At 43.7% G+C, this 19,645-nt stretch overlaps 1 protein-coding gene across 11 annotated transcripts in view; it reads right to left on the bottom strand.

Annotated features, from left to right (window-relative positions):
• Positions 1-19,645, bottom strand: part of C5H18orf63 (chromosome 5 C18orf63 homolog) — a 125,294-nt gene that overhangs the window by 86,958 nt on the left and 18,691 nt on the right. For 7 of the 11 annotated variants that reach the window (XR_014474878.1, XM_083187742.1, XM_083187734.1 and 4 more), the window contains exon 3: positions 6,105-6,183. The exons of 3 other annotated variants lie outside the window; for them this stretch is intronic. Coding sequence is in view for 6 of the 8 variants with exons in the window: in XM_083187742.1 (XP_083043868.1) it covers positions 6,105-6,183 (79 nt within the window). In the remaining 2 variants the exon portion in view is untranslated. Of the gene's footprint in view, positions 1-6,104; positions 6,187-19,645 lie in introns of those variants that run through there. One more of the 11 variants, XM_083187739.1, reaches the window with a different exon arrangement.

Raw genomic sequence — 19,645 nt, 5'->3', positions numbered from 1 at the left:
CGTGACTTCTGCAGAGTCCAAGGTGTGCCAATTTGTGCAGTATATGGCACACAAAAAAACCAAGATGTTTGTGGACACTTGTAGTTCCACAGTAATAAAAATAGTGAAATAAACAGACACAATAAAAATAAAACTTTAATACATCCAAAGCCCATACATACTGATACTTACCTATCTTGAGCCCGTAGGTAGGTCCCTGGGTCTTGGTCCGGTGCCTTGTCCTGTTCCGGATCCATGTCGGCGGCGTCTGTCGGCGTCCATCCGGGTCCGAAGAAATCCATGGGGGACATGTGGAAGGAAATCCAACTCACCCAGGTCCTCCTGTGAAGATCTGTAGTCTTGATACGACATAGTCCTGGTCTTCTGTCACCTTCTGTGACATGCCGGCAACTCCAGCAGCTCCCTGCATCGGACTGTCAGAGGCGCAGAGATCTTCATCTTCCGCACCTCTCCACTGAGGGCGGAAGGGCGGCCAATCAGGAGCCGACTTTCTCCGCACCTGATTGGCCACCTAGCGGCCAATAGAATCATTCTATGGGGAGGCGCAGAAGATGAAACATCTCTGCGCCTCTGACAGTCCAATGCGGGGAGCTGATGGAGTCACCGGCATGTCACAGAAGGTGACAGAGGACCAGGACTACATCGGATCAAGAATACAGATCTTCACAGGAAGACCTGGGTAAGTGAATTACTACGACATCGGAGGGTTACAAAGCAGTCGTATATGACTGCTTTGTAAGTTCCCCTCCGGAACATGACTTTGCATACGGCTGAAACAGCCGTATGCAGTCGTAGTAAGAATACAAATACGAAATGTCGTATTTGTATTCTTAGTAAATTTCCCCCATAATGTCAGTGCAGGGTGTTTCCCTTTAGTACTGGGGTTGAGTGAATACCAGTGAAAGAGCCGTGATAGGCTAAATAAAATGAGAAGAAAGCTTAGCCTCTTATATTTCAGAGCACGCTGCTGCCCCCCACTTGCCCTTAGGTATTGTTGGGGGGTGAGCGGCAATCCAAGAGATAGCGGGGGCTAGTATACAGATGGAGCGCCTCTCAATATTGCCATGGTGGAGGTTCTGGCATTCCGATTTTCTTCTTGCGCTGCCGTCCACCAAGGGGCGTGGGCGCACGCCATGCAACACAATCCACCACCACTGGGTGGCTAATGCTCCATCAAGCTAGCGTCGGAGTGATATACTGTACTGAAATGTGCCAATGGAATCCCGCCATTCGCCGTACGGAGCACGCTTACAGCATGAGACGCTCGTACATAATGGGACGCTCCTGTGTAATGAGACTGTTGGTACTGTGCATGCAGCTGAAGTCAACCGCCTCCTCCCCTTCCCCTAGGGGTGGAGGGGGTCGACTTGACCTGAATACAAGTACAGTACATTACAATATCTCTAGCAGCGCTAATCCACAAAGGGACCGTCTCAGACGCTGCCGCGACTAGGGATTCGCCAATAGGGCTATGGATGACACTGATTATATCAGCACTCTACAGACCGTACACATTCCTGTGTTGTGTAGTGTAGTAGATAGCTGCGCGGCTCTACATGCTGGAGACCCGTGTTCGATTACGGTGTCAATTTTTTTTTCTTTTATTCGAATATTTTGTAGAGTGATATTTAGTAAAACCAGACCATTAAATGTAACATTTTTAACAAAACTAGACAAATAAAACAGTTAATGTTTTACAGGTCTCCTCACAGAATCATACTGTAAGTGAAGTAATTAGCTCCACCTGTGGATCATTTATAATGTGTCAGTCAGTAACGAGTACACCTGTGCCCCAGCTACTGTAGGTGTTCTAGAAAACATTAAGTGTTGGTACTGTACAGTAAGAGGACTTGATTTGGCTACAGTACCACTGCATTATTGTCTCTTCCAGGGAGTAATGTGTATGCAGCTGAAGTCCACCGCCTCCTCTCCTTCCCCCAGGGATGGAGGGGGTTGACTTGACCTGAATACAAGTACATTACTTTACAATATCTCTAGCAGCACTAATCCACAGAGGGACTGTCTCAGACGCTGCCACGACTCGGGTTTCACCAATAGGGCTACGGATGCCACTGATTATATCTGCACTATACAGATCATACACATCACTGTGTTGCGTGGTGTAGTAGATAGCTGTGCAGGCTTGCTTCGTCAGTGTGCCTTTGCGAAACGGTCCGTCTGAACTTCACAGCACACCGCCAGCACTGACACTCTGAGTGCGGCATGAACTAACCTGAACTTTTGACCGCTGGTATCAGACATACGGAGACCCGGACCACGGAGCATTATCCTCAGAGCAGGCTCACTCCCCGGGTTCCTGATAAAAACGTCTCCTACAACGCATATGTAAGGTATGTCTCTTGCGACTGTGCCTCCCTACTGAAATTTTGGGACTCTGCTTCACAGGATCACAAAGAGCAGATTCTTGTCCCCTCTACTTTAAACTCCACTTATATTAGACCCCGCTATCTCTTGGAGTGCCGCTCACCCCCCACCAATACCTAAGGGCAAGTGGGGAGCACCAGCGTGCTCTGAAATATAAGAGGCTAAGCTTTAATTCTCATTTTATTTAGCTTATCACGGCTCTTTCACTGGTATTCACTCATCTCCAGTACTAAAGGGAAACCCCCTGCACTGACATTATAGCAACAGTGGGTTTTTCCTGTCAGGAAAAGGGACAGAAGTAATACCTTTAATTTCTACCCCAATTTTCAGGAAAAGGGCACTCGTTCATTTGTAAAAACCCTCGGTAACCCTATTCAAGAAGTAGCAGTCCCTAAACCGGTGGGGGTTGCATTCCCACCATTTGTCACTCTTTTGACTGTTCTTTCGCATTGGGAGGCACCACAGATACATATGTGTATATAAATACAATTCCTTATAAAGAAATTACTATCCATTAAATCAGCAGCATTTTCCCTATATTTATACTGGTATTTACCAGGAATCCTATTTGAATATACCATTATTCTTGTAATAGTGTAAGGTTTCAACACAGTTAATTTATTATCCATACTATATACCCCTGAAACATTGTATTAAATACCACTTACAATATCTGTTGTAGAGATTTTTTGAACACAGGGAGAGATATTCCGCTATCTCCTACTGTGCTCTGACCAATATTGCATATACTAATATCTATGTCTGTTATGCAACCCTGACTGTTTATTATATACACAGTCAGGAATTCTCAGGAGGGTATTTAAATAATAATGGAGTAATACGTTAATTCTAATAATATTATTCACAAAACTTTAAAACTGTATCTAATTGTCAGTAGTTCAAAAGTCACCCAATATTCAGAATGATTGGTGACCTCTCATGCAAGATTGAGCACTTGGGGATCACGTCTTGCATGGTGCAATTGCAAAGTAAATCATATTGCATTTATTATTTCACACATTTTAATCTGCTTTGGCTTGTCTCAATGTTATGGCTGCCATGGGGATCGCAGAAGAAACCAATGAATTAGACCAAGCCATTAAAATCCCTCCCCTTGTAGCGTTTTTAAAGGGACCTAAATAAGGAGACACTCAAAAGACAGGGAGGAAGGGGAGAAGTGAGGTTATATACCACCAGGTGGGCGGTCCCTAGAAAAACATTCTGTCTAAACTAAAAGGAAGGGGATGATATCCCAATGTTATGGGGGCTATAGGATCTCTAAGAAATGGAATTATCGGTGAGTATAATTTGCTGGTTTCTCTACAGCTAGAATTTCCTTCAACAATGTATACATGTCTCAGAGTTCTGGTTCCTTTAATTTGGATACCATAAATATATTAACTTTTTTAACTAATATATTAACTATTTAGAGGTGTACCATTAAAATATGTAAAAATAATTTCTGCCTTTTTTCAGTTTTTAAAGAACACCATTTTCTGTGTATATTTGTAGGTTTAGGCCAGGGGTGTCAAACTCAAATTCATCGGGGGCCGCATCAGCAGTTTGGTCAGCCTCAAAGGGCCGGTTGTATCTGTAGGACTGTGTCCACTCTTTATTATCATAAATTATTGTCACTGCATTCAATTATTGTATACTCAGCAGTAGCATTTCCCTCCTGCTATTGCTGTGAACTGCAGTGCATTAGGGCACACGCTGCCTGCACAGGGGGGCAGCACTCAGTCTTAGGGCATATGTCCTGCTTATTATCATGGGACACAGCAATTAATGATGGGCTGCAATGTGCCAGTGCGCACACACACACATAGGCAGAGAGTTTGACACTTACCCGCTCTGATGAGTCCACTCCAGTCTGAGCTGCTCCACCACCAAGGACACAGCTGCGCTCTCACACAGGCGCATTTCCCCCTCCCTCCTGTGAGTAGCGCTCCTCCCACTATCCAGGAGTGGGGGGCAGCGTGCTCCCGGTCACTGTGCAGTGCACACTCAGCAGTAAGTAACCTGGAGCGCACAGCAGCAGCAGCACCATTCACCACGACGGACCTGCTCTTCCCTCTCTCTGGCTCCTATACAGCAGGTGGGAGCGGAGGAGGGGTTGACGACTGGCGGCACTGCGCTAGAGGGCAGACGTTCTCTGGCTTGTAGGCTGCCGCGCATGCGCTGAAGAGGCGGCTTTCTTGTTTAAAAAAAAAAAAAAATCGAGAATAAAAGGTGAAGGCTGGCGGCGGCTGCGCGGGCCACATGAAGAGGTCTGGCGGGCCGGATTTGGCCCGCGGGCCTTGTGTTTGACACCCCTAGTTTAGGTCATCCTGGACTAATGGAATAGCATGTTACCAACCATCGCAAATCAATGACATACACTAGCAGACACATTCTTGATTTTTTTCATGTGCCTTTTCAGGTTTCTAAATTTGTATTTTCACAATCTGTATTCTCTATATTGATTGTAATTTTGTATACCTATGCTACAAATGCCCTGTCACAAACCCTGAACCTATAACAATTTTTTTCTGTAAGAAAGGAGAACTTTTTCTGTACATTTTAATGTATACAAATAAAATACAAAAGTTTTAATAAAAATAAGTTTATTTTGAGAGTGCCCCAACAAAGAGTCTTATTTTCACTTCAAATGTCCATTAAGCTTTCTGCCATAGCTAAATGGCTTCATCATCAAGATTAACAGTTATTCAGAGCTTTAAGAATTTGCAACTTACAGACAATGAATCAGTAACAAATAGTACAGTAGTTGCTCTCATCATAGCTTCTATCAGGAAGTCACAGAACATAAATGATTGGCCTCCTGAGAATGGGTCTTCTCAACTTAAGCAACATTTCTAAACAGCCTCAGTTTTAAGACAACCAAATTTTAAGACAAAAAAAGCTCTCTCTTTTTTTTTTTTTTGTAGAAATGGATGCCTCTATGGTTGGGACTGTTTTTTCTCAAAAAGCTGGGAAGCCGTATTCCTGAGGTTTATTCTGCAGCATGTTTTCTGTTCAGACATCTTAGGAAGCAGTGTATTTAACCTTTATCCCTACCTCTCCCTTTAGTTCCAAACCATAACCTTCTCCTCTTCTCAGCATAACCCTAATTTCTTCCTGTAGCTTTATAGCACCACCTAATGATAACAATTGCTAGACTGAGAATGTGAACATTTCATGCATCGACATTCTGAGTATGTCCATTTGGTGCATGTCAACATGTTGAGCCATGTTGACATTATGGTGTCAACCTTATGCTTATCAACATAGTAACTGTCAACAAGCTGAGTGGATGATATTTTTGGATATAGTAAATTAGCCTATAATGCCAAAATTAGGGTGTAGATTTGAGCATTAGTTACAGGTCAAACAATGAAGAAAAGAAGTTAAGGCTAAGAGGGAAGCAGCCATGATGGGACAACTATGGATGAAGAAGAAAATTCAGCAAAGTGTGTAGTCTTGATAGAAGAGAAAAGGGGAACAAGGGAAAGAGAGGAAGACCAGACGATGGTCAGAAAGAGGGAAGGCGAAGTTAGTGAATTCAGATATGACAATAATGAGACAAGGCCACAAGTATAACCACTGGAGTGATATGGGGAAGCTATCCATTAGCATAGATTAAGGTAGGAAGAGAGGAGAGAAAAACAAAGATACATCTCTACTAAAAAGAAAAATATTTATTGATTCTATTTAAACAACTTATAGACAGAAACATAACTTACTGGCATTATTACTAATATCTGATTGAGTTGTTCTGGGACTGGTGATGCCTTAATATGATCATAAACAAACAGCAAATGTCTGAAAAAAAAAAAAGGTATGAAATCTAAAAGTAATCATTATTTAAAAAAAGGTATTTTCCAGGCATTTTTCAAATAGTACCAAAAATATACTTGGACATTTATAATAATTTATTATTAATTAACAGCAATAAATATTAGCAGCAAGTATTTAAAAAAGATTATACACAGTTTAGTCACATTATTATTAGCATCTCCTTCGGCAATGCATAGCCCATGAAGTACATCTTGTTTTGTGTGCGAGTATGGTGGGTATATAGGTGTGCGGCAGACCATCTGCACACATAGGCGTGCGCAGCACATTTTATTAGGGGGTGCACCACCTATTGTGTATGTCTAACAACACCCATTGGGTGCGTCTAACACCAAAAAACAGTCGTGTCTACCATCATCTATTGGCACTCACTACAATATAAAAGTCTCTCAGCCACAACATAATCTCCTGCCTATTTCAGTCAGTTTTTAATCTTCTTATTACTCTCTGTAACAGTTCATGCAAATAAAGTCAAAAACATAAATGGATGACACAGGTATCTAGTGATATGGCAATGGTCTAGTACAATTAACAATGCAAAACACACATAATTGAATGATGGGCTCTTCTTTCAATAGAATACAATAGAAAGCAAAAGTCTTTGGTAGAAGGTATTGCTGGTTGCTAGCGGCAGGGAGGTGTTTATAAGGGCGGGCACAGCATTAGGGGGTGCCTGTGCACCCCTAACACTCTATGTGCGCACACCTATGTCTGCACATGTAAATGGGAAATTTATCCGAGCTGCAAAAAAAGATGCTTCTCGGCTGTTTTCTCCAAATGTGCTTTTATAAGTTTAGAATAAAGTGAGCGTGTTTAATAACTAATTGTCAAAAATGAAGTTACTAAATCACGAAGTGTGTCTGGTGTTTTTGGAGTAAGTGTTCCTTTTAATATAAAGGACTGTATATAGTGAGATATCTGCATATATGCAAATTGAAAATAATTGTTCAGCAAATATTTCTCTGATAAACTCTTATATGAATAAAGCTTTCCCCGTGGATCGAATACATCTGCAATTCTACATATCCCTTTTGCTTTTCAGCTGGAGATATGAGTAATTTTCTATTCCTGGTGTAAATCCAGGATTTCCTCTGAAGGGTATGAAATTTGAACTTGTGGGATCTCGTTTCAATTTTTTATTCACTTCCCACCAATGCCAGTATTCAATGCTCCCAATTCTCAGTTTTTTTCGGCGAATCGGGCTGTTTTCACTCCTTGCTGTGAATCGGTTTCACTGAAAATGTGATTCACCCTATTCAATGTTCACTGTACGCCGAAAGCAAACAGCGAATGCTGGGCCAGTTCTCCGCTTCATGCTCGCTGCAAGTCGCTGGAGTATTTCAATGGGGTTTTGACTGGGATTCGCCGAGGAGTGTATTCAATGCTAGGATGGAGAACTGCTTTCTCCATGATTTTTGTCATGATTCGCCGTTTTGCATTCGACATCTTTTTTAGGTGAACAGGAAAGTGATCTTTTGAAATAAAGGGTTTTGGGGGGGAAGTTTGGTGTCAAAAAATCTGATTTTTTTTCTAAGAAGGGGCATGCTATTTGTAATCGTGTGCTTAAAGCACATTAATATATATTTAATTTTATTTTAATTAAAAAAAAAATACATTTTATACACTTTGGCCAGCAGGAGTCCGGGAGCCGAGAGCAGCTCATTAATATTAATTTATTCACTGCACTCTGGTCCCCATCATTACATATGCACGATCGGGACCAGGGAGTGCAGCGGCTGATGATCTCAGCCCCCTGCCAGCTCTGGGGGGGCTCTGCCAGTGTCCTGGCAGCCCTCCTTAGTGTCAGGTGCAGGCAGGGAGACTTCCATCTTCCTGCCTGCAGCCTTCCCCCCACTCACTGCGGCATTCGCCGCAGGGTTTAAAATTCGCCGCCAGGGGCTCGCTGCCCCTGACGAGTTGAATAGGGTGACACGGAGGGCTGGCAGCGAATGCTCCAGCCCTCCGGAACCCTGCAAATGTGCAGCAAATCCTAAACAGGATTTGCTGCACATTTCGTTAATGTGCATTGAATACTGCACCAAGTGTTATATGTATATTTAAAGAAGAGGTCTTCTAGAATATGTGAAGGAATTTTTTGCCTTGATGTATGTAGTAATGCACTGGGAGCGTACGGATGACAAACTACATTATCAAGAGCATTTATAGAATATATATCTTTCTCTAATAACCAGTCTCCAATATATCTGAACTGCACAGAATAAGCAAATAAAGCTATGTTTGGTAAATTAACTCCACCTTCTGAACAAGGTAGATGCATCTTCTCTCTGGCTATTCTAGATCGTTCATCTTTCCTTATGAATTTTTGAAATATTGTATTAATCTTTACTGTATCTGCTTTTGTTGGAAGAAATGGTAGCATCTGGATAGTATAAGCCATTTTTTAAAATAATTTTATGATAGTAAGAGGTCCCATCAAGGAAAGTGGGAGATGCATCCATCTTTTAATCTGTCTAGTGATAGAGTCAATCAAGGGCATATATTTTATCTCATATAGGGCCTTATTCTAGTTCTCTCTTTCTGACCAATTCCTTCTTAGATGGACAAAACCATGTGCACTGCAGGGGGGCAGATGTTACTTGTGCAGAGAGAATTAGATTTGGGTGAGTTATTTTGTTTCTGTGCAGGGTAAATACTGGCTGCTTTATTTTTACACTGCAATATAGATCTCACTTTGTAGTAAAACCCCACCCAAATCTAATTCTCTCTGCACAAGTAACATCAGCCCCACCTGCATTGCACATGGTTTTGTCCATCTAAGAAGGATTTTGTCAGAGGAGTGAGCTAGAATAAGGCCCATAGTTTGTTTAACTGACGGGGAATACTTATACCCTGATATCTGAAGTAGGATTTAACTATTTTAATATCTCGTAATTCTATTGGTAATGGTATGTATGATGTATTTCGACCCAGGGGTAACAATTCCATTTTATTTTTATTCATTTTGTATCCAGTTATTTTCCCAAATTGTAATATAATTTCAAAAACAGTTGGGAGAGAGGTTATAGGATCAGTAAGAAAAAGCACCATATCATCGGCAAACAATAACAACCGTAAATCTATATTTTTAACCACTATTCCTTGATATAATGGAGATTGTCGCATGGCTATTGCCAGAGGTTCCAGTGCCACTGCAAATAAAAGCGGTGACATTGGACTTCCCTGCCTGGTTCCTATTAGGATCTGAAATGAATCCGAGAGGTATCCATTGCATAAAATATTTGTATAGGGTGCTAATGAATTCCTGTGTAAAACCAAACTTATTTAATGCATTAAACAGATGTTACCAATGAATTGTATCAAATGCCTTTTCTGCATCGAAGGCTAATATTGCTCTAGGTGTATCTTGGTCTTGTAAATTAGCAAATCTGATGTTAGGGGTGTTGCTATATTAATAGTTGCCATTTTTGATTTTGGGAGTCTCGATACTTGTACATATTAATATCACTTTTTCACTTTCTTGATGTTCAAGGACTCTCAATAATTTTAAGTTTCTCTGGTACAGTGTTTGGTAGTATAAACTTTGTTCAAGTAACAACACTAAAACAACATTTAACATCAAGACAAAACACTCACGAACAAAATGGACTAACGAGTCCAACTGTATTGATGGCTGAGTCGCTAACTTTAGCGACTGAGATTTTGACTTTCGGTTGAACATTGTAGTCTATATAAACTGACTACAATCAATAGAGAGGCTCCTCATCCCTCTCCAGCCAGAGTATATAATTTGTTTGAAATTTTAAACTTTAAAAAGAAAAAAAATGTTCATTTTCCTCTAAGGATATTATTCTTCCCTCTCTCCTTTTCATTATTTCAAGGTTCCCAATCTTACAGAAGGGAAGAATAATGAAGAAGGAGGAGCTAGGAGCAACTCATTGTCAGTTAATGGTTTGTTCCCTTCCAGATATTGCTGTGCCTCGTCTGGCCTTTGAAATTCGACGTAGGAGGATCCGTTGTATATCCTCAGCCGAGCTGGGTATAGCAGTGCGAAATTCCAACCAGTCTTTGCTAAGTGGGAACAAATCTGGGAGAACTCTTTGCGCGCCCTCGTCAAATCTGCTGAGTAGTCTCGAAACAAGATTATTTTGTGGTTTTTCCACATTATATCCTCTATTTTTTTCTCGATGCATGCCATATTGCTTCTTTATGTGTGTGGCTTAAACAACGAAATCACACCGGGCGAGGCCTAACATCTGAGTTTGTTCTCTGTACCCCCACTCTGTGGGCCCATTCAATTACCATATTTGCACAATGATCTTGTATATTTAGTAATGTGGGCGGAGTTACAGTTAAGAATTGGAGAAGACTCATCTTTCAAAGATTCCGGTAGTCCAAATACATGAATCTTCCTACAAGATCTATTCTCAAGATCTTCGATTTTACTCCATATTTGTTTTTAGGTTTGTGTGGTTTTAATCACATTTGTTTTTATATCAGCTATATCCGAGAAAAGTTTTCCCTGATTCTTGTATTAAATTGGGCTAATTGAATGTTTATACTTTCTGTTTGGGCCTGTAAAAGGGGCATCATTGCCTCCCTGATTGCATATATCATATCCCCATACATTACTGGATCTGTGGGGGACGCAGTTTTCTTTAAATGGGAAGTTTGTAAGGCTGAGGGCATGGAATTTAGAACATTATTCCCTTCATTTGATTGGAATAAAGATTTTCCAGATTCTGGAATTTCAGGAGTCTTAAACTGTGCTATTTCCTTCCCTGTGTTTGAAAGAGGGATTTCATGTTGGTGGGGTGTTAACTGAAATTGTGCTTGTACATATCTCTGAATTATTCTTGTTTCCTTCTGTTACTGATGGTTGTTGCTATTTTGTTTCCCCAACTGGTTCTGTGGACTGTCTCCCAAAGTTGTTTTCCTCTCTGCTTTCTTCCGCTGTCTTTTGGTAGATGGACTAGCTCCTTGTTGGCTGTCTGAGCCTGGCGAGTTGGAGGTGTCCGCTGTATCAACTGCGCTTTCCATATTATCCAGCTGGCTTGGTTTCCTCTTGGGGGAGGCCTGGGCATGTTGCTTCCCTGCCTTACGGTAAGTACGTTTCCCCATCATCAGTGGGGTGAAGTATTTCATCATACACTTCCCCACACTCTGGCGGAGGATGGGGGGGGAGAAGATAAGAGGTCACAGATTTGGCTAACTGTAGAAGACTTCGAGCTTTCCAGTGCATTTAGTTGGTATTAATAACTTATAATTTATTGTTAACGTCTGACTGTAGTCTCTGGTCTGCTATAGTAGTTTACTGTGTTCTATTACTTGCATCAGAGATAATAAATAGAGTTGACTGCCATTTGTTGCTGGAATCTGGCTATGAAGGTCTCTATATTGCGGCAATGGTATCCTGTTTGCCACTTATTGTATTCTGCTGCTGGCTTCTGATGAAGATGATGGAGCCAGCTGCCACCTATTGCTGGCTATGAAGGCCTCTGCCTTGCGGAAGTAATATTCTCTCCACCCCTGTTTATATTATGTTACTGGCTTCTGAGAGAAAGAGATGTAGTCGGCCATCGCCAATTACTGGCTTCTGATTATAAGTCCTCAGCGGTGGCGCGGTATCTAGCACTGGCTAAATTCTGCTGCCAGGGTCCAAAGTGGAAAATGGATCCTGCTGCCACCTCTCTCGATTATCTGCGACTCAGTGCCTGCTCTCAAATAAAGCTCTGAGGCTGCAGAGGGTTCTAATGTACTGCTGCTTGTACTGCTCAGCTGCTGGCTTCCTGCGGACTTGTTCCCCGCCCGCTGCGGTCTTCTGCATACAGCTTCTGCAAGTGCCGATGTTGTAACTGTGAGGGCTGCTGTAGCGTTGTGTTATCAGCAGCCAGGTGTTCTCTTCTGCCGGTGGCAGCTGCTGTGACGTTGTATTAACAGCGGCCAGGTGTTCTCTGCTGGCGTCAGCTGTAGGGGCTTCTATAGCGCTGTATTGTCGGCGGCAGGATGTTTTCAGCTGGCGGCATCCTCTAGTGTGGTGTCTGGTCTAGCTGCGGGCAGCCCTGCTCCACCCCTGGCTCTCTGCAGTCGGAGCCGTCCTGGTGGGCGGGAGTGAGTCTGTTGGCGGCATCCGGCCTCAGCCTCCGACAAAACGGGCTCAGGGAGAAGGTAAGAAAGGAGAAGAGTGCTCCATGTCCATTATGCGCGGCTGGTTTAGGCAGCCTGTGGCGTGATGCTAAGGTCTGCCGGGGGAGCTATGGAGCCTCGCTACAATCCCGCCTCACATCCTCTCGGCAGAACCGGAAGCCACACGTTCGATATTTATCTTTAGTGCAGTGGTTCTCAAACTCAGTCCTAAGGACCCCGCACAGTTCACATTTTCCAGGTCACCCAACAGGTGCACTCATTACTGACTGACATTTTAAAAAATTGGAGATGGAGCTATTTATTTCACTTGATTCTGTGAGGAGACCTGCAATACATGCACTGTGTGATTTATTTCACTTGATTCTGTGAGACCTGCAATACATGCACTGTGTGTGGAAGTCTGGGGACCGACTTTGAGAACCTGTGCTTTAGATTGTCACAGTACTCCCACCCCCTCTTCAAGATTGCCACTGGACACCCAACTGAAGGCTTATTTAGGAAGAGGCAATGAAATCTGTCTAGTAAAGATGAGCATGTACATTAAAAGAATCAGCACAAGGCTTTTCTTCAAGGGCATACCCCTTTCAGTAAATTAGGTATTGTAGCTTTACCCAAAAGTTAAAAATCTAGAATCTATTTGTCAAAGTGTGCTGGTATCTGGAGCTCACTCACTAGGTCAGGGGATGCTCTGGGCACGGTCTATCAGTGGCTAGGCAGTGACATACTCCTCTCCTGCTTGCTTTTCTCCCTGCTGTACAAGGTGAACAGGCGGTCATGGCTCCCATAGGGGAATGCAACCCTACCTGTTTATAGAGTTTTGGCAAAGAATGTGATGATTTGTTCAACATGCACTCCTCCTAAAATTATAATCAACTCCCTGTAAAAGGCAGTCTGTTATCCCGATTAGTATGTATGGAATTCTTGTTCCAGACCTCAGTATTTTGTCTGACTTTATCATGTTTAATATCTGGTACAATATTTGCATGTCTAGGTGTGATCCATTCTTATTATCATGTTTCTGCACATGTCATGGTGACTAGATCTTTTAAAAAAATCTATAAATGGCAGAGAAAATCAGGGCGCAAATAAATGGATATGCAGCTTCAATACAAACCACATGTTAGGAGCCATTTTCTGATCTGCCTTGTTTTCAGTCTTTGTTTGGTATTTGACTCTCTGGTGGCCTCCAGTGGTGGATCTGTGCCATTGCAGCTAATCCTCTGTGAACTTAATTATTCACAAGCCTGAGAGGTAATGACCTCATTATCCCTGCTGGGAGATGGGCTGGATTGTGCACAGGTGTCTGATCACCTTAGTCCTTTATAAGGCATTCTGGCCAGCACTACCTGGCCAGTTATAGTTCTGTTTAAGTCTAGTCAGAGTTCTGTCCTAGCTGCCTGTCAGCCATGAGGAGAGGCAACAGAGTTAGGGGTCAGGTTTGGTGGTACCCTCCAGAGTCCTAACACCACACTTGTTCAACCAAACAAGGACAATAATACAATAAACAAGGGTTTTGAGGTGTATAAAAGTGCTGTCCATGAGGTGGTTTCTTTCCTTTTGATTCTCTTCACCGATGTTTCATATGAAAAAGAGAAGAAAAGGAATCTGTAGTAATGTTGAGCTCAATAAATGTGGGGGACAAAAAGAAAGACGTACCACACTCACATATGTGCGTGCGATTTTATATCATAAAAGGTATCTGGGTGGTTGACTTCTGCCAAGGGTTGTCAGAAATAATCAAAGATGAGCTGGCTTGACAAGTTAATATCCTTGTACAGAGTGTATCTCTGCCGTACGGAAAGAGCTCACAAAAAGGAAGAGTCAGTGGAGTCAATTCTATTAAATGTGGATGATTTGCAAGTGCGAATCATCACGGCACTGGGCGCAATTTGAATTGAACTGAATTCGCCTAATTTTAAGCAAATTCGGCCCAATGAAATGTGAGAGATCGGGTTAAATTGGGTGCTGTGAAAACGGCACCTTACACCCTTCGCAAAAAATAAGATCCACCACAATTTTCTAGTTTCAAGTGAGCTCCTTGACTAAAAAATCACATCTAAAGAATCCATGAAGGTCGGGAATTCATGCCTCCTATATGAGGAAAAAATTAATGGATGTTTAAAAACACGCTTTTGCATATATTGTGGGATCTTCTGCAGGTCACCTTTTTACTAGCTGTTCTGTCACAAGCAATGAGAAAAGCCAGCTGATCAGGGATTCATTAGTGTAGCTGTAGTTGAACACACCCAAAAGATGCGTTATCATAATTTTCTACTGATTTTTCCTTATTACTGATAAATCTGTAGTATCGCTTATGGCTTTTTGGATTCAGGTGCCAATGAGAACTGAGAAAGTTAAAGAGCTGGGAAAATCACTTGTGTTTCTGCAATCCTCTTTCAGTATTATTAGAGTTCATAAAATTACTGTTGCTACTCTTTATTGTCGTATCCAGGGGCATAACTAGATATTTTTAAGCCCCATAGCAAATGTTTGTAAGGGCCCCCAATGTGCCTCCCAATTATGAAAAATGTATAAAGCACATGTTACTTTAACATGTAAGGTGGGCCAAATAGCAGCTGCAACTACGATAGTTACGTCCTTGCCAGAGTCTGGTAATGAAAGCAGATACTCTCTACAGTGAGACAACCTGCTTCTATGTCCTCCCATCAGCTGAAAGTCCTATTACAGTATCTTGTGACTTTCAAACACAAAGAAATTTGATTCTGAACTGGATTCTTCCCTCTAGGCTGGTCCGTCAGTGATGTTATGAATGAGCTTTGAGAGGTATAAATACAATTAGATACCAAACTATAAGTATCTCCACACTGGTATTGAGTAATAAATTGGTGGTGCTTCCCTAGAGTAAGAACAAGAACTGATAAAGGAGAGAAAAAGACTCTTTGCTAGGGGCACTCAGTAGATACAATTATCTTATAAAATAAAAATGTTATTAATTAGTTTAAAATATCAACAAATAACATCAGTACATACAGGATTATTCATGAATGTACTTATATATGTTTTTTTTTGCTGTGATATTTTAAACAAATTAATACAAGTTACATTTTATAAGATAATTGTATTTACTGAGTGCCCCTAGCAAAGAGTCTTTTTCTCTCCTTTATCAGTATCTTTTGACTACCTTGGCTGTTTACATGCACCCATCCTAGATTGTAGCAAACTTTAAATTTTTCTCTTGGGGGTCCCATTGTGCATAATAACCAAGCCTTTCACAACATTTTCAGTAAAAAATTTTTTTTTATATATTACATATATATATATAAAATCTGTGGAGATGCTGTCAGCCCACCAGGAATGATATTGTTCCATCTATTTGTTGCCAGGAAAAACTGCCTCCTTCTGAAAAGCTTTTCCTCCATCAGGCCCTGAGACTCAGGTGGTTATTGAACACATAGAAGAGAACCTTGAATGTGGGCTCAGCAGTAAAAAGGATGAAATCTCAGAACACCGTCACCATAATGGACCAGTACCACTTAACCTTAATATATGAATCAGCAAACAGGATTAAGTTAATAGAATATTTTATCAAGCTAGACCTTCACAGAGACCATGCCGTCATGCCGAGGACTTATCCTTGCTCTTGGATGAGTGCTTCGGTACTTGTGTATTTTGGCGGTGCCCCCGATGTCCATCGTACGATGGGTGCTTACAATGTTAAACGCACCCCCACGCCACCCCCCCACTATAAACGTGAACCCGAAGCGTGGCGAGGGGCGGCGGTACGCGTCCTACGACCTTTTCATACCCCCACTATCCACTTCGGCGTGGAGTTGAGAATAGAATAGTGTGGCGAGCGCAGCGAGCCAGAAGCGTGGCGAGCGGACGAGGATACCTTCACAGGTAAACGCGTCCCTTCGCGGGCTTCACAGGTATCCGCGTCCGCTTGCCACGCTTCGGGCTCGGTGGCTCGCTGCGCTCGCCACACTATTCTATTCTCAACTCCACGCCGCGGTGGATAGTGGGGGTATGAAAAGGTCGTAGGACGCGTACCGCCGCCCCTCGCGGGCTCGCTGCGCTCGCCACGCTTCGGGTTCACGTTTATAGTGGGGGGGTGGCGTGGGGGTGCATTTAACATTGTAAGCACCCATTAGGGTGCTTAACATTGTATAAGCACCCATTAGGGTGCTTATACAATGTTTAATCGCATCGCATCGTATGGCATTGTATGCCATGTACAATGGCATACAATTTGAAAATTGTATGCCATCGTGCACTATCGTACGATATCGCGTCGCATCGCATACCATCGTATACGTTATGGTATGCGATGCGATGGGCGCCGCCAAAATACACAAGTACCAGTGCTTCTTAGCAAAGGCCCTGAAACGGGATTGCCCTCCCCTTACTGGCTGGAAACTTTCCTCTTCCTGCCTGTCCTCTGTTAGACGCACCCCCTCGAAAGGAGGAATGAAAGGACGGCTTAAAAGCCCCAAACTTGGACACTAAATGTTTTGACATGGTGGGAAGGAAAGTCCTCTTTCCCCTCGTGGCCTGCTTTATAATGGACTCAAGCTCTGTCCCAAAAAGCAGTTCTCCCTTAAAAGCCAAGGCTAGTGTTCCCGCTAGGCTGTTTTAGCTAAACAGCCTGCCTCTGTCCCCTCTGTTGTGACCAGGGAAGCCCGGCGCCGCTGTAGATAGCGATGCTTGGTGCTTCCCTGGCAGTGTACAGCCTTCCGGGTGGCCAGGTCCGCCCCTTCATTGATGCCGGCGGCCAGGCCCACCCCTTTGCGTCACGCCGCCGGCCCGGGACCGCCCAAAACCGTGACGTCGGCGGGCCTGGTCCAACCCCCTTACGCTGCCCTAGAAGGAACACTAAAGGCCTCAAGAGACTTCTTGGATTCCCTGTCCGCTTCCCAAGCTTTAAGCCAGAGCTCTTCTTGCGGTCACAGAAGTGGTCGACAATTTTGATGCCATCTTGGTGCCTTCTTCTTCATCCTCACATACATACTCTGCCACACACCTAAGCTTTTTAGCCAATGCAAAGGCCTCAGAGTCAGGCTTAGGCTGATTAATTAAGGCTTCAGCCCATTTAATCATAGCCTTGGATACCCACGCAGAGGCAAAAATAGAGCATAGGGTAAATACCACCCCTTCAAACACCACCTTAAGGCATCCTTCAATTTTCTTGTCCACCAGGTCTTTAAATGCAGTACCCCCTGAACAGGTAAAGCTGTGGATTTAGACAACCAGGCCACAGGCGCATCCACTAAAAGGATCTTCTCCCATAATTTTACATGTTCCTCTGGCATTGGGTACATGTTTGCAAACCTCATAGGCATGAGAAGCCTCTTGTCAGGAGTTTTTCACGCTTCCCCCAGTAAAGAAATCATGCCCTCATCCGAGGGAATTATCACAGAATCTCAGCGTATTTTCTTGAAAACACAAGAAGCAGGTACTTTATCTTCCTCTGAAAGATTTAAAGTCTGCGTACCTGCCAGAATCAAATCCTCAATACCCGGGACAGAATATTTAACTTCCTCCTTCTGGTCCCAAAAGGCATCTTCCACACCCTCCTCATCAGAATCTACAGGGGGGTGTAGATAAGGGGTGTCATGAAAAAGTAACCTCAGGGGTTTTGGCAAGTTGTTCCATAAACACATTAATTTTATGAACACGCTGTGCAGTGTCCTGCATGACCTGCAACAAAGCAGGGTCCCCCTGAGATGGGGTAATAGAGCGCACAGACGGTTGAGAGGGGAAAAGAGGGCCAGGAGATTTCCCAAGATCATCTCTCTGCCTTTTTAAAGCCTTAACCAAAGCATTCATAGACCTCTCCAATGCAGCAGCCCACGCAGGTTCAGGCTGCTCAGACCTCTGGGCTTGAGCCCCACTGGGCACAGACTCACATGAGGGGCAGAAATCCCCCTGATCCATTTGTTCAACGGTTAATTTAACACCACAAAATCTGCAGTTAATTAACATGGCTCCCCCAGAGCAGCAGCACTACACCTTTTGGTCATGATAACACACAGTGTACAATGTCAGGCAATTGCACAGAATAATGTAGCAGTGTACTTATTTGTCTGCTTGCTGCAATGGATTCTCAGTGATCACCAGGGAAATCGCTGCCCAGGAGAAACTTGCCCGGGAGAAAAGTCCCTGCTTCAGCGGAGAAGGAAGCCTATTGGCGCCTTTTCCCCCTTCAGCCGCTCCCACCACTGTTTCTCCTCACCTCCAGTGTCACCCCTCCTTTTGGGACCACTTGGAAGCGTCCAGCTGCGCTGGACTCCTGTAATAGCCTTCAACTCCTTTTCAGGATTTCAGCCTATAGTCCCCTGAAAATGGCATCCGCCATAGCGGGGGACCCGACCCCCAAGATCCCCCTAGGGAGCCGGTTCAGAACGCCCCCGGGGCCCAGGAAACCTCTCTGTAATGGAGGTTGAAGCGTTGTGCAGAAGAAGCAGCTGCGTCCCTCTGCACACAGAGAACTGACAGGACACGCTTCTGTCAGCCTCTGCTGTGCTCTCAGTGTGTATAAACTTCCTGTGGAAGTAACACACTGGTCACCTGCACTAAGTAGTGAAATATTAATAAAATAAGGTACTTGTGCATTATCACAGCGCCCAAATTTACTATGTACGCAAACATAGTGAAATCGCATCACATCGCATGCCATTATGGTATGGGATGCGATTTTGATGCTTATAATGGCATTTAATGTACTATAGGGCAGTATTCAACGTGAAAAATTCTCCGTGCATGGCGAGAGATTTTTTCTCTCGCCATGCACTCGCCCTGTTCCGGAGGGCTCGCTGCCACTCCTGCTCCCACTATTCAATGTGGTTAACCCCTTCACGACATTTGACGTACATGTACGTCATGGTCGGGAAGTACTTCCCGACATTTGACGTACATGTACGTCATGGATTCTAACTGTCACTGCGTCTATAGACGCGGTGACAGTTAGGAGATGTCTGCTGTCCCTGACAGCAGACATCCCCCCTCGTCGCCCAGGGGGGGCAGGGGTGCCCCCCCCGGTCGGCGATCGCTGTGATTGGCTGTTCAAATCTGAACAGTCAATCACAGCGTTTCCTGTGTTACCGGCGGCTAAGCCGCTCGGTAACACAGAAAACGGTGGTGATCGGTGCAGCACCGATCACCACCGAGCGGCAGCACCCCCCTCCCACCCGCCGGGCACTCACCCGGCAGCAGCAGCAGCTCCAGCGGCTCCACCGCTACGTCCGGAGCGCACGCTGCGCTCCCCTCCTCCCCCCCGCAGCAGCAGCAGCAGCAGCATCATGCTGCTGCTGGAAAAGTGAAAAATAAAATAAAATAAAAAATAATGTGCAAATGTGTGTATATA

Source organism: Crinia signifera, chromosome 5, assembly GCF_055691185.1.
Source record: "Crinia signifera chromosome 5, ASM5569118v1, whole genome shotgun sequence".
NCBI lineage: Eukaryota > Metazoa > Chordata > Amphibia > Anura > Myobatrachidae > Crinia > Crinia signifera.
The sequence above is the reverse complement of the archived record's forward strand: the minus strand, read 5'-3'. Positions and strand labels throughout refer to the sequence as shown.